General features: G+C 49.3%; 1 protein-coding gene and 1 long non-coding RNA gene across 6 annotated transcripts; one reads left to right on the plus strand and one right to left on the minus strand.

The window, feature by feature from the left end:
• Window positions 1-123: 123 nt before the first annotated feature.
• LOC137898735 (troponin T, cardiac muscle isoforms-like) lies at window positions 124-12855 on the plus strand. 4 transcript variants are annotated; one of them, XM_068742780.1, is made up of 13 exons: window positions 131-180; window positions 260-273; window positions 6781-6813; window positions 7288-7314; window positions 7424-7445; window positions 7529-7592; window positions 7681-7797; window positions 7926-8003; window positions 8152-8253; window positions 8338-8447; window positions 8552-8642; window positions 10502-10542; window positions 12487-12855. In XM_068742780.1, the coding sequence occupies exons 1-13, from the start codon at window positions 152-154 to the stop codon at window positions 12524-12526; spliced, it is 768 nt and encodes a 255-aa protein (XP_068598881.1). In that variant the 5' UTR covers window positions 131-151; the 3' UTR covers window positions 12527-12855. The 4 variants fall into 4 exon arrangements, with proteins under 4 accessions (XP_068598880.1, XP_068598881.1, XP_068598882.1 ...); XM_068742781.1 differs by having other exon boundaries at window positions 8341-8447; XM_068742779.1 differs by having other exon boundaries at window positions 124-180; window positions 7291-7314; window positions 8152-8447.
• On the minus strand, window positions 10553-11520 carry LOC137898088 (uncharacterized). 2 transcript variants are annotated; one of them, XR_011105593.1, is made up of 4 exons: window positions 11412-11520; window positions 11061-11255; window positions 10888-10978; window positions 10553-10803 (listed from the first exon to the last, which is right to left on the minus strand). It is a non-coding gene; the product is annotated as an uncharacterized lncRNA (long non-coding RNA). The 2 variants fall into 2 exon arrangements; XR_011105592.1 differs by having other exon boundaries at window positions 10553-10978.
• Window positions 12856-13058: the final 203 nt, after the last annotated feature.

The raw sequence follows: 13058 nt of genomic DNA on the forward strand, positions 1-13058 counted from the left end.
TCTCTGTGTGTGTGCGTGTGTGCCTCCTCTATGCTTTTGAACTGTAAATGCAGATTTTGTACTGTTTGATTCTATTTGTAAGTCACGTGACCCCCCCCCCCCAGGCCTCCTCTGAACCGGACTTGCTTTGTACAGGTGCTGCATCGTCGACATGTCGGACACAGAAGATGCTTCAAATGGGTGAGTAAATGTGAGCTTTGTTTCTGTGCCCGTGACAACCGGTTGGTGTCATTCTGAAAATGTTTTTTTCTTCTGTCAGGAGACAGCGTACCGGTAAGTTGGTTTGTCTGTCAAACATATGGACAGCATCAGAGTTCTGCTGCTGTAAGAGTGAAGTGTAACTCCAGGATGCAGACGTTCTGGTTGACTGGATGCTGCACAGTTTTATCACGCAACAAAAATGCATGGTCGTTGCACTTATGCTTGCATGCACACAAACCCCAAACTAATGTGTCTCCAGAATAGTTTTTTTTTGTCTCCTTTTGCTTGCATGCTATGATGAAGGCAAACATATTGTTGGTATACAAACAACATCATAAAAAATCCATTTTAAATTAAGAGGCAGCTCGTGTCTTTGTTACTCGCTTTGCACTCTTGAGCCCGTCGTGCTCAGCCCCTTAACACGCTGCTAAGCCGCCGGCTTCAGCGCACAGCAAACTGTATTTTTGCCATGTCGCCGCCGCTGCAGAGACAGCTGCTATCCTTCGGCCTTTCTGCAGGATTAACCTTTGTCCCCCCTCAGTCAGTCCTGCCTGTCTGTCTGAGCGTGGAGCTAGTTCCCCTTGTATAAATATCCCAGTGGATCGGCCGTGCCAGTCCGACTGGTGCACTCATCAAAGCAACAAAGACCATATCTCTATTTCTGTCCCATTTTCCGAGGCTGCTCGTACGGGCCCGCTGTGCAGCCCTGCAGTGAAACCAAGCGCCACCTGTCTCCTACTATGCGGAGTGGTCACTGTTGCACGGTCGGCTTATGTTCTCAATAGAGGGCACTGAGAACGATCGCAACCAAAGCACAATACTGTAACGGTTCATGTTTTAAGAGTGTTCGTTGTTCCTACGCTGCAGAGAGTCCGCGAAGGCATCCCAGGGAGGAGGGGCGGGGTGTGTGAGAGGGAGCTGCGGGAGTGAGGGATAGTTACCCGTTCCGTTGTGGCGTGGTTACGGCCGACAGTGACCATTTAATAAAGAGCTCTTTGTGAGATCAACCGTGTGCTTATTCCAGCGTCCGACGGACGCTACATTGGTGTCAGAAGTGAAAACACGGATCCCTCTGCGCTGAACTCCGTTAGCCGGGCGGAGCTAACTAGGTGAGCTACGGCTAATTCTGCTCGTCGGCTACGCTAATGGCTGGACGCGACGGAAAAGGGGCTCGCCCGAAAATCAAAGAGGAGGTAATGGACGGTGGCTACGCCGGCAGGCGGGTGTATGAGATGGAGCTTGAACGCGCTGTGGAGCGCACAAGGCAGACAGCCAGGAAGCTAGCGGCGGACGCCGGATTCAGCCCTTCAATCGCAGCCACGAGGAAAGGCTTTGCGGGCCCGACCACGGTCGTGGATGGCGCCGCGCAGTGTGTTCGGCCGCAAGTCAAGACCCCAAAGTACTCCGGTAAGGCAGACTGGGAGGCATTTCATGCCCAGTTCGAGCTACTGGCTCGGGCCGCACACTGGTCAGAAGACACCAAGGCCCTCCAGCTAGCCATGTGCCTCGCCGATGACGCGCTGCCGTGCTTGCTGCAGCTGAGCCCAGCGGAGAGAGAGGACTATGGGGCTTTGGTCGGAGCCCTCCAGCGTCGGTTCGGGCAGTGTAACCAACCAGGCGTCCTGCGTGCGGAGCTGATGAACAGACGGAGGCAGCCGGGTGAGCCGCTCCGTATGCTGGCTAATGACATTGAGACTCTGGCGAGGAAAGCTTATGCCCACATGCCCGCTGCTGTGCAGAATGAACTGGCCAGAGACCAGTTTATACGAGCCCTATCACCGGGGGAGCTGCGCGTGCAGACACAGCTTGCCCATCCTTGTAGTCTGCAAGAGGCCCTGGAGCTGGCGGCGGAGAGAGAGGCTGTAGGGGGCGCTGCCGAGGGCTACCAAGGGCCAGTGACAAGGGCTGTGGTGCATAGTGACCCAGGTCAGGAGAAACCGGCTTGGGTTGCTGAACTGACTGAGCTAATCAGGGCCGCGTCACCGCACCAAGCACGCGACAACCACAGCCCTCGCCGAAACCCCCCGGTGTGCTGGACGTGTGGTCAGCAGGGTCACATCAGCAGACGGTGCCCGAAGCAAGCTGGCGTCCAGGGAAACGGCTCGGGACCTGCGTAGATGGGACAACGCAGGCTCCTTTCTCTGTGTCCCACCCGGCCTCGGTTCCAGTGGACGGAGCCCAATGGAACGGCAGGGGGAGCGGGGCTCCGCTCCCTCCAGAAGCAGACGACAGCACCGAATCTGCAAGGGTGGTGGGCTGGACCAATGCAGGGGACTTTTGCCATGTACCCATCGCCCTGGCAGGAGCTCCATGCACAGCCCTTATTGATACCGGCTCCACTGCAACTTTAGTGAGACCTGATGTGGTGCCAGCAAGGACACATTTAGAACACACTGAGGTGAAGCTGCGAACCGTGACAGGTGAGCTAGCTCCTATGATTGGGAGGGGAGTGGTCACCATACGGCTGGGGGGGCTGTCAGTGAACTTTAAGGTGTGGGTTGCAGCAGTGCAGGATCCCTGCATATTGGGCCTGGACTTTCTTCGTGCCACACGAGGTGTGTTAGACCTGGGGGGGAACACGTTGACTTTCCCAAGGGGCCCCACGATTGAAATGGTGCGCCCCGCTCAGACCCGTGGGCTGCAACAGCCAAGCATGAGAGCAGTAAAGGAGCAACGCAAGACACAGCCCCTACTACCAACCTCTCAGGTGCCGCAGCCCCTTGCTTCCCATCTCCCAGCAGTCACACAGCCTCCTTCTCAGGTGCAGTGTCCCACGGCAGGTGAGGGAGACAGGATGGGGATGGTGAGGGAGGTGTGGAAGCACAACTGCCACAGCTTGGATGCCAAGCAACAAGCGGAGCTGTGGCAGGTGTTGTTAGAGTTCCAGAACATTTTTGCATTGACGGAAGAGGAAGTGGGCCTGACTCACCTGGTGCAACATGACATCGACACCGGGGATGCCAGGCCCATTAAGACACGCCCTCGCCGCCTTCCCCTAGCACGTCAGGCTGCTGCTGACAGCGCAATCAGCGAGATGCTGCAGAATGGCATCATTGAGCCTTCTGACAGCCCCTGGGCCTCTGGGGTTGTGATGGTCAACAAAAAGAGGAGCTCAAAAATGAGATTCTGTGTGGACTACAGGCCATTGAACAGCGTGACGAAAAAAGACTCGTACCCGCTGCCCCGTATTGATGAGTCTCTGGACTTAATTTCCGGCTCCTCCTGGTTTTCCTCCCTAGATCTGCGCAGCGGTTACTGGCAGGTGCCTCTCAGCCCAGAAGCAAGACCGAAAACCGCATTCTGTACTGGCAGGGGGCTGTGGCAGTTTCGGGTCCTCCCCTTTGGCCTGTGTAATGCCCCAGCCACGTTTGAGAGATTGATGGAGAAAGCTCTGGCTGATGTCCCCCGCCAGGAATGCCTGGTTTACCTGGACGACATCCTGGTCCATGGGAGCACTTTTGGGGCGGCTCTGGCATCTTTGCAGCAGACGCTGCAGAGGATAGCAGCGGCTGGGTTGAAGCTCCACCCAGATAAATGCTGCTTTATGAGGAGGGAGCTGGAGTTCCTGGGGCACAAGATTGGGGGCGAGGGCATCAGCACGCTGGAGGAAAAAGTGCGAGCAGTGAAGGACTGGCCAACCCCCACCACCCTGAGAGAACTGAAGAGCTTCATTGGCCTGGCATCCTACTACAGACGGTTCGTGCGTGGCTTTTCTTGCATAGCCGCGCCTCTGTTCCGCCTGCAGCGAAAGGACAGTGACTTTGCTTGGTCCCCAGACTGTGAGCAGGCTTTCAGCCACCTGAAGGAGGCCCTGACGGAGTCGCCCATCCTTACCCCCCCCGACCCGAGCCTGCCGTTCCTGCTGGACACAGATGCAAGCGACGTGGGTATGGGAGCAGTTCTGAGCCAAGTGGGGCCAGAGGGGGAGAGAGTGGTGGCGTACTTCAGCAGAACCTTTAACAAAGCTGAGAGGCGCTACTGCGTGACGCGCAGAGAGCTCCTGGCGATCGTGAGAGCAATAAGCCACTTCAGGTATTACCTCTGCGGCCTGCCGTTCACTGTCAGGTCAGATCACGCAGCCCTGCAGTGGCTGATGTCCTTCAAGGAGCCAGAGGGACAGATTGCACGCTGGCTGGAGGAGCTGGCGCCCTACACCTTCCACGTGGAATACAGGGCTGGCGCTCGCCATGCAAATGCGGATGCTATGTCCCGGCGCCCCTGCGCTTCTGAGAGCTGTCGGTACTGCGAGAAGAGGGAGGCCCGGGAGGTGGAGCTCTGCGCCGAGGGGAAACACGACCCCATGCCCAGCGAGGACAGACTAGCCTGCAGAGCAGCGCAGGTTGTTGGGTCTGTAGAGTGGAGAGTCCAACAGGAAAAAGACGCTGACCTCCAACCAGTGTTGCAGTGGATGGAGTCCGGAAGGAGGCCCCAGTGGAATGAGGTCGCCGGGTGCTCCCCTGCCACTAAGGGACTCTTTGAAAAATTTGCAGCCCTTCGGCTTAAGGACGGGGTGCTTCAGAGGGCCTGGAAGGCACCAGCTACTGGAGAGGAGAGGTGGCAGGTGGTGGTCCCTGGAGCCCTGAGGGAAGCCGTGCTAAAGGCCTGTCATGGCACGGCTGGAGCCGGGCATTTTGGGATCTCAAAAACCCTTGGCCGGCTGCGGCAGAGTTTCTACTGGGGCCAGCTCAGGCGGGACGTGGAAGACTTTTGCCGCCGCTGTGACCTCTGCACAGCACATAAAGGCCCCCCCGACCAATCCCGCGCCCACCTTCAACAGCTGGCAGTGGGAGCCCCGATGGAGAGAGTAGCAGTGGATATAATGGGCCCATTTCCACGTACAGACAAGGGGAACCGTTACGTCCTGGTTGCTATGGATTATTTTACGAAGTGGCCGGAGGCGTACGCCATACCGAACCAGGAGGCAGAGACTGTTGCTGATGCACTGGTGGAGGGCATGTTCGCCAGATTCGGAGCAGCTGAGACGATCCACAGCGACCAGGGGAGGAACTTCGAGTCAGCAGTCTTCTCTGCCATGTGTGAGCGCCTGGGAATGGAGAAGACCCGGACCACCCCGCTGCACCCACAGAGTGACGGGCTCGTCGAACGGTTCAACAGAACCTTAGGGAAACAACTGGCCATACTCACCGCAGAACATCAGCGTGATTGGGACATGCACATCCCCCTTGTTTTGCTGGCCTACAGATCTGCTGTGCAAGATTCCACCTCATGCACACCTGCTCTGCTGATGTTGGGTCGGGAGCTGCGGGCCCCTGCGGAGATGGTGTTTGGAAACCCCCCGGACACACCAGCAGTTCCACCGGGGCCAGAATATGCCAGGAGGCTCCAAGATAGGATGGAGTCAGCTCACGCTTTTGCCCGTGACCAGCTCGGGAAAGCGGGGATGAGGCAAAAAAGGAATTACGACCTGAGGTCCAGAGGGAGAGACTTCAGCGCTGGTGACTTAGTGTGGGTGTACACCCCTAAACGGAAAAAGGGACGGTGCCCAAAGTTAGACTGTCACTGGTCGGGGCCCTGTGAAGTTTTGGAGAGATTGGGGGAGGTTGTGTACAGGGTCCAGCTGCCCCCTAGAGGGAGACGGGTGGCGCTTCACAGGGACAGGTTGGCCCCATACAAAGGGGATGCGCGCCCACTTCAGCGGCCCAGGCCCCGTCCCCGTCCCCCAACACCCCCTCCCAGAGACAAGACACCACCACCCCCGGACTCACCCCCTGCGCAGTGGCAGGAGGCTGCAGCACTGCCCACTCGGCCCCGAAGGCGGCGAAAGCCCCCGGGCCATCTCAGAGACTTTGTTTGTGATCCCTCGGGGCGAGGGATTCAGTAAGGGGGGGGCAGTGTAACGGTTCATGTTTTAAGAGTGTTCGTTGTTCCTACGCTGCAGAGAGTCCGCGAAGGCATCCCAGGGAGGAGGGGCGGGGTGTGTGAGAGGGAGCTGCGGGAGTGAGGGATAGTTACCCGTTCCGTTGTGGCGTGGTTACGGCCGACAGTGACCATTTAATAAAGAGCTCTTTGTGAGATCAACCGTGTGCTTATTCCAGCGTCCGACGGACGCTACAATACCGCCATTTTCATGCTTTTCAGGGGTCCTCGAAATCAAGGTTGGCTTACCGTCTTGGTGGTGGAAAGAGCTTGAGTTACCTTTTGTGGCCTAAAGGACTACTGTTACTTTTTTTCCCCACAGATGCCCAGTGAGCTGCGTAATAGGAACCGCGCCAGACTTAAGACAGGGCTGTGGGAACGCTGCCGGAATGAGCACACCTTCGTTTCTGACAAACCTGTTTTATCTCCTTTCAGAAAAAGAGCAGATTTGAATATGAGACTGTCACATAAAAGCCATGCCTGTCCTCTATTGCGCATGCATCCAATGCATTCTGGGGAATTAAATTCAATACTCCCCGATTGGAGTGCAAAGTGGTGAACAATTAAATAAATACCGAAAGGGAAGTAGATTGCCTCGGTGGTTTTGAATGTCAAAAATAGATGGCATAAACAATGTCGATCTAAGTGCTGTGTGAAACTGTATCATTGCTGCTAACCAGTCTACATGTTTGCCTTGCACAGAGGAGGAGGAGGAGGAGTTGGAGGAGGCAGAAGGTAGTTACGCTTATGCATTTACGTGTTTGCATGCCTTAAACAGTATTTGTTTATTATTAGCGCAGATGTTAAAAATAAGAAAATGAGCTGTCATTGCTGTGCAAAGTACACCGTGCATCTCTAAAACTTTTGTCAAGTAAAAAAAAATGCGCTCTGTTTTCGCTTCATGACAATATATCTGATAATCTGAAGTGTTACGCAGATTTGGATTGATTTGTTTCAGCCGGACAATGATTGCAAAACTCAAGGCATATTACCGCTTCGTGTCTCTCATATTCAGTTTTCAGGGTCATTTTAACACCTCAATGTGTAGCTGAAATCCTGCAGACACGGTATATGTACAAATTATGACCAGTCAAATAGTATTTAGCTTTAAGCATTTTGATTTCTCTTTTCACTTTGCTTTTTTTCTTTTACCAATTGAGTATGAAGACTTGGGAAGACTTTTTTATATCTTTTTTTTTTATCTTTTAGCAGATGCTGCAGAGGATAATGAAGGAGGTATGGCTGAGCGATTTAAGAAACATACACAATGCATGCGTGTAAAAGAAAAATGTGTTGACTCATAAACTAAAGATTTCACTTTGTTTGTCCTCTAATGAAATCACAGATGAGGCCAAACCCAAGTCAAAGTAAGAACAGAGTTATATATATATATAATTCTTTGTGACACATAATAAAATAACCTGGCTTTCACATTTCAAATCCTCTTCAGGCCAGGTTTTGTGCCTGGATTGGCAGTCCCCAAAATCCCAGAAGGAGAAAAAGTGGACTTTGATGTGAGTGTCCTTTAAAACCCCGTCCAGAAATGCCCCATTTTAAGACGACTGCTGAATGTTTCAATTTGAATTCTTCCGGCAAATGCAGGACATTCATCGAAAACGAATGGAAAAGGACATGACAGAGCTCCAGACTCTGATTGACTCTCATTTCGACATGCGTAAGAAGGAGGAAGAGGAACTTCTCTGCCTCACAGATCGCATTGTATGCTTCTAATCTTTACGTGCCACATTCTCTAAATCACCCAATCCACAATTATGTGTCGTCCTTTTTTGTCACGTCTTCAGTTAACCTGCAGCTTTTGGGGTTTGTTCTTTCATTTCCTATTCCAGGAGAAACGCAGGTCAGAGAGAGCAGAGCAAATGAAGATCCGGGCAGAGCGAGAGAGGGAGCGGCAGAACAGAGCAGCTGTATGTAGAAATGGGTCGTTTGCTTTCCCGGCCTCAGGCCAACCCTCCAATAAATTCTACTTGACTTGACAATGCCGAATTATTCCATTCATGAAAATACTGAATATGCATGATCAAATGAAACATCACCCCCCCCCCCCCCCCCCAGGAGGAGAAAGCAAGAAAAGAAGATGAGGAGGCAAAGAAGAAAGCCGATGAGGATGCCAGGAAGAAGATGATTCTTTCCAATTTGACTTTCACTGGATACAAGGTGATGATTTTGGTTTTTTTTGTTTTTATGTCTTTAATGTCTAGTGTAGATGCACATCACCATACGGCTCCTCTTCTTCACCAGCAGACTCAGAGTGGGCCAAGAAGACAAACAGAAAGAGAGAAGAAGAAGAAGATCCTGAGTGAACGACGCAAAGATTTAAATATAGACCATTTGAAAGAAGACAACCTCAGGTAAAATAATAAGGATGGTAATTCTAACAAAAAATAATAATGCTGCCGGGTGGCCTTATGCATCGTGTGAGTGGGCATGATTCCACTTCTCTGGGCTGACACAGGGAAAAGGCCAACGAACTCTGGGAATGGGTGCGCCAGCTGGAGGCAGAGAGGTTTGACCTTCAGTTTCAGCATGCAAAGCAAAAGTACGAGGTGAGATGTTCCTGCAGAAATGCTCTTATCGTAGCATCACTGATGTGTTTGGAAATCGACAAAGCAAGAATACATTTAAAAAAAAAAGAGTTGTGAAGACAATTGCCTGCACACGCCGAGCACATGCTAGAAACACAGCCACCGGCTGATGAGCATGTCAGAAATAGATGAAACAGGAATGTACAATATTACTCAGTTTCTGGGATTCTGCACGAGACACAAACTGCTTTGCTCTGAAACTGGGATTGATGTGTAGCTCGACTAACCAGTTCAGCAGGTGTTGTGTTTTTTCTCCACGTCATGGTGTTCAGCTTCCTCCCCGAGGGACACAAGATGCCAAAATGCAATCAAATAATGTAGAGAATAGGCTCTTTTTATTTTTATATTTAAGAGTTTGTTTGCCCCACTTCACAGTGTTTGTTGCTGTCAACTAGCTGAACTCATCGTGTAGATCCACTCCAGATAACGCTGTTCTATTTATTTATTTGTTTCGAGCAGATTTGTGGCCAAAGGAAAAATAAAATAGATTATAAAGAAAAAGAAGATGTACAGTCCATAATAGGCAAACAATTAGGCGTATATGATGCTAGAAATGGAGTCAAACGTATTGAACCTCACCCCAATCAGTCATAGATTTATACAAAAAAAACAAGAAGCAGCTTCCTATTCCAATCTCCTGATCAATAATAATAATAATACTCTGTAGACGTTTACATGCAGCTTGGACCAATCTCTAGGCTCCTCGGGTCCGAGGCAAAGACAACAGACCAATGGGTGCAGATGAACTGCTGACATGTTTGTAAGATTAGGTTGAAAGTAGATAAAAAACATTTATTGAACCTGTGTTTGGCTCAGTTCTAGTTAATGCTATTTATATTCAAACCTTTTTTATATTATTATTATTTTAGGATCCCATGTTTTTCATGTAAGCTGTTATTTTTAATTGACAAAGGTTCCAAGTCTTTTTTATTTTATTAGGCCTGCTTAGGTTTATATCCACACTGTCTTTTAGTTTGAAGGACTACACTGATATAGCATTGCACAAGCAGACTCGTATGCAATCATGAACTGAAGCCAATACCAGATCAATAAAACAAATTCAATATGTAAAAATGAACAACTAAAATAAAAGTAGTCAATCCTTTTGTTAACTCTTCTCTGGACAAATGGCTTCCCCAGCAAGCACTGAAATGACTTTGTTATCCTGCATGAAACATTCTCACCGTTCCATTTCTCGACACCAACGTTCACAAACTCTGTAAATCAAACAGAAAGCAACTTTAAAAAACAAAAAACACTTCTGAAACTCTAGAACCGTCTCGGCTGGACCGAACCGAACTAGTTAGGACCCGTTTCTGTCCTCCCTAAATGCAAATCCTGCTGCTCTGGTTTGGTGAGCTGAATGCTGCTCTCTCTCTCTCTCTCTCTCCCTCCTTCATCTTCCTCTTGGTTTGTATTCTCTCATCTCCCTGAGACTCTTCTCTCTCTCTCTCCTTGTATTGTGGACATAAATCAATCACACATTGTGTTTTAATGATACATTATTAATTCTGAACAATTGTTTTGAAATAGTATCGGTGCCGTTAATATTATTCCGTTGCTTGCCAACTAGAGAATAGCAGACGTGGCCGAGAGTGGGTGAGCTTGTTTATTCCACCAGGGCGACCAACAAAATAAATTTTACTATACTTGGTTGATGTGTGCATCTCTAATAAAGGCCCTTTTTCCCCTGTTTTTTTATGGACTGATTACAAATTCAAAATGAAAAGTCCTCAATCACATCCTCCAAAGCTCATCAGCCATGTTTTAGATTGTATGAACATTTTATTGTAAATGATGAACATATTTTTTTCCCACAGATCACGGTGCTGAGGAACCGGGTCACTGATCATCAGAAAGTGTAAGTCTGCTTTATGTTGTGGATGCTTATTTCTCCGCTCAGAAATAATGTTGAAGGTCCAGTGTTTAATATTTAGGAGCAGAAGTGGAACTTTACATTCAGAAACTCATTTTCATTACCACATCAACAAAAAGACAAACATTCGTTTTTTTGTTGGCTTCTAAAACGAGAGCGGCGTCTTCTTCCTCCATGTTTGTACAGTGTCCAAGAGTGGACAAAAACACTTTCCTGATTTTTTTTTTTTTCCATTGTGGTTTTTACCTGCAAACACACCACTAGGTTTACCCAGAAATCCTATACATTAGAACTTACACAGCAACATACCATGCAGCACTGTTGCCTTACAGCAAGAGGGTCTTGGGTTTGAATCCTCCTGAGTACTTGGGAGCATTCTGTAAGGAGTTGGCAAGGGTTCCCCTGGTTCTGTGACTTTTCCCTGCCAAAACATTCACAGCAGGTGTGAATCAGTGACTCTAAGGAACCCTTAGGTGTGAACGGTTGCTGTGCCGTGTCAGTACCCGCACAGTACTTCCATTGATGGAAGTAATCTATTTGGGGCACGGGGGCCTTGTCCTTCAACTTGCTGGCTACAATGATGAAGTGGTGACTTGTCCAGGGGTGTGCCCCAGTATCCTGGCAACAGTCAGCTGGGCTAGGCTCCGCTTCTGTCACAAGCTGTGACAGAAACCTGACAGACGATGTTCATCTGAGGGCTGTTAAAAAAAAAAAAACTTTTGGAGAGAGCTGACATTTCATGCAGACAGAAAATACACAGCCGTAAAGCAGATATAAAAAAGTCACACAGCGGCATTCAGGAATGTAAACAATCAATTCCCTGCTTAGACTCCTAAGTCGGCCCTGATGCTCACCTAGCGGCCTCCTCGGGTTTCCACCTCCTCCCGTTTCAGCTTCCCTCGCATCATCATCAGCTCAGCAGTTGCTGGTGCCAGCTGCCTGACAGGAGGACTAAAGTTTCCCGACTTGCACCCAGCCAAACGAGACTAGGAATACAAACAGGGCGAGCGCATCAGAGGCGCTTTAACAAAGGGCAGGCCGGAGGATTTGAACAACTTGCATGCTCTGGGTCTCGAAGGAGAGGCGGATCCATGGCAGCTGAAAGATCTCATAGCTGCCATGTGATATCATCCTTGTTAATGCGGCGCGTCACTAACACGGAGACCATCCCTGCTGCTATACAAACGGCAATCCTTCCTCCCAGAGCTCTGGGAGTTGGCTGTGGCGCATAGAGGGTTAGAAACAACAACAACGGTTGAGGTTTTCCTCCAGAATGTCTTTCAAATCTGTCGTACTGTGAAAGCGCCAAAGCTCAAACAGGCATTCAAACATTCACCCCCTCTGAGGCAGACCCTTGTTCTAGAGATTGAATCTATGCAGGTCCAAAATTGTAAGTGGGAACAACTTTCATTTGTCACGCATATAAATGGAGATTTCTTTTTTTATATAGTCTGAGCTTAATTTATATACATTTATATACTCACAAGGCTGCATGCAAAGGTCAGGGTCCTCAGTAGCAACAGCAGATAAAGATAGTGATACATCCCCCCCCCCCCCGTCCAACAACAGAAGGCTATGAAAAGCTCTCCGTGGCTGCAGTGTCTGAAGCCAGCAGCAGCTTTCTGGACAGCAGCAGATCCCAAATTAGGGAAGGAGTACCCTTTATTTTTTAAGGCAATAAGAACAAGTAAACTGAATTATTATTGCTTTTAATTCCTTTAATATTTGCAGTTTTCTTATTTAACTTCCCATCCAACAACAAAAAACTTTTTTATCCATTACAAAGACCATGGGACTTTGGGAAGAGTTATTTGGATAAGGACTAAAAATGAAATCAAAAATATTCAGAAGTTTGAAATTTGAATTCAAAATGGAGGCAATGCTGGTTATCATTCAAGCTATTTCATTTTCTTAATGCTTCATTCCCAGTTCAAAGAGTCGCAGAAGCAAGCGTGGCCTGAGGAAGTAATGGCTGCCGTCTCCTTGATGAACACCGTCAGCGTCTGCGTTCTAAATACCGGTACTTGAAAATGCAGCCACACATCCATATGATGCTCTTAAATATGTTCCATGTGAACTGCATGCTTAGTTCATCTGCAGGTTAGCCAAGCGGTCGATGGCTTCTGCAGGCGGATCGGCAAGAAGTTGCAGCTTGTGCTTATTTTGACAGGCGTGTCTCTCTAAAAGGATAATAATCTGGCAAGGCAAAGTGTGTCATTTGTTCAGTACTTAAAGTGAACTTTAATTTGTTCCCGAATGCGTGTAACGTGGTGAATTAAAGGATCTTTATTTGATAAATCACAAACAATGTCCTCTTTGATTATTTCCTTGACGGAACGAGATGAGCGCTGACCTTTGTTAGAAACACCCACAGGCTATCCTGAAGCCACACCTTCTTGAATGAGTTTAAATTGAACTTTTACGCTGGCACAGTGCTGTTGGTGATTACGATCGGCAGTTTCATCCCTGTGCCTGATGGGAGCACATAAATCCATCAGCGT

Source organism: Brachionichthys hirsutus, chromosome 8, assembly GCF_040956055.1.
Source record: "Brachionichthys hirsutus isolate HB-005 chromosome 8, CSIRO-AGI_Bhir_v1, whole genome shotgun sequence".
NCBI lineage: Eukaryota > Metazoa > Chordata > Actinopteri > Lophiiformes > Brachionichthyidae > Brachionichthys > Brachionichthys hirsutus.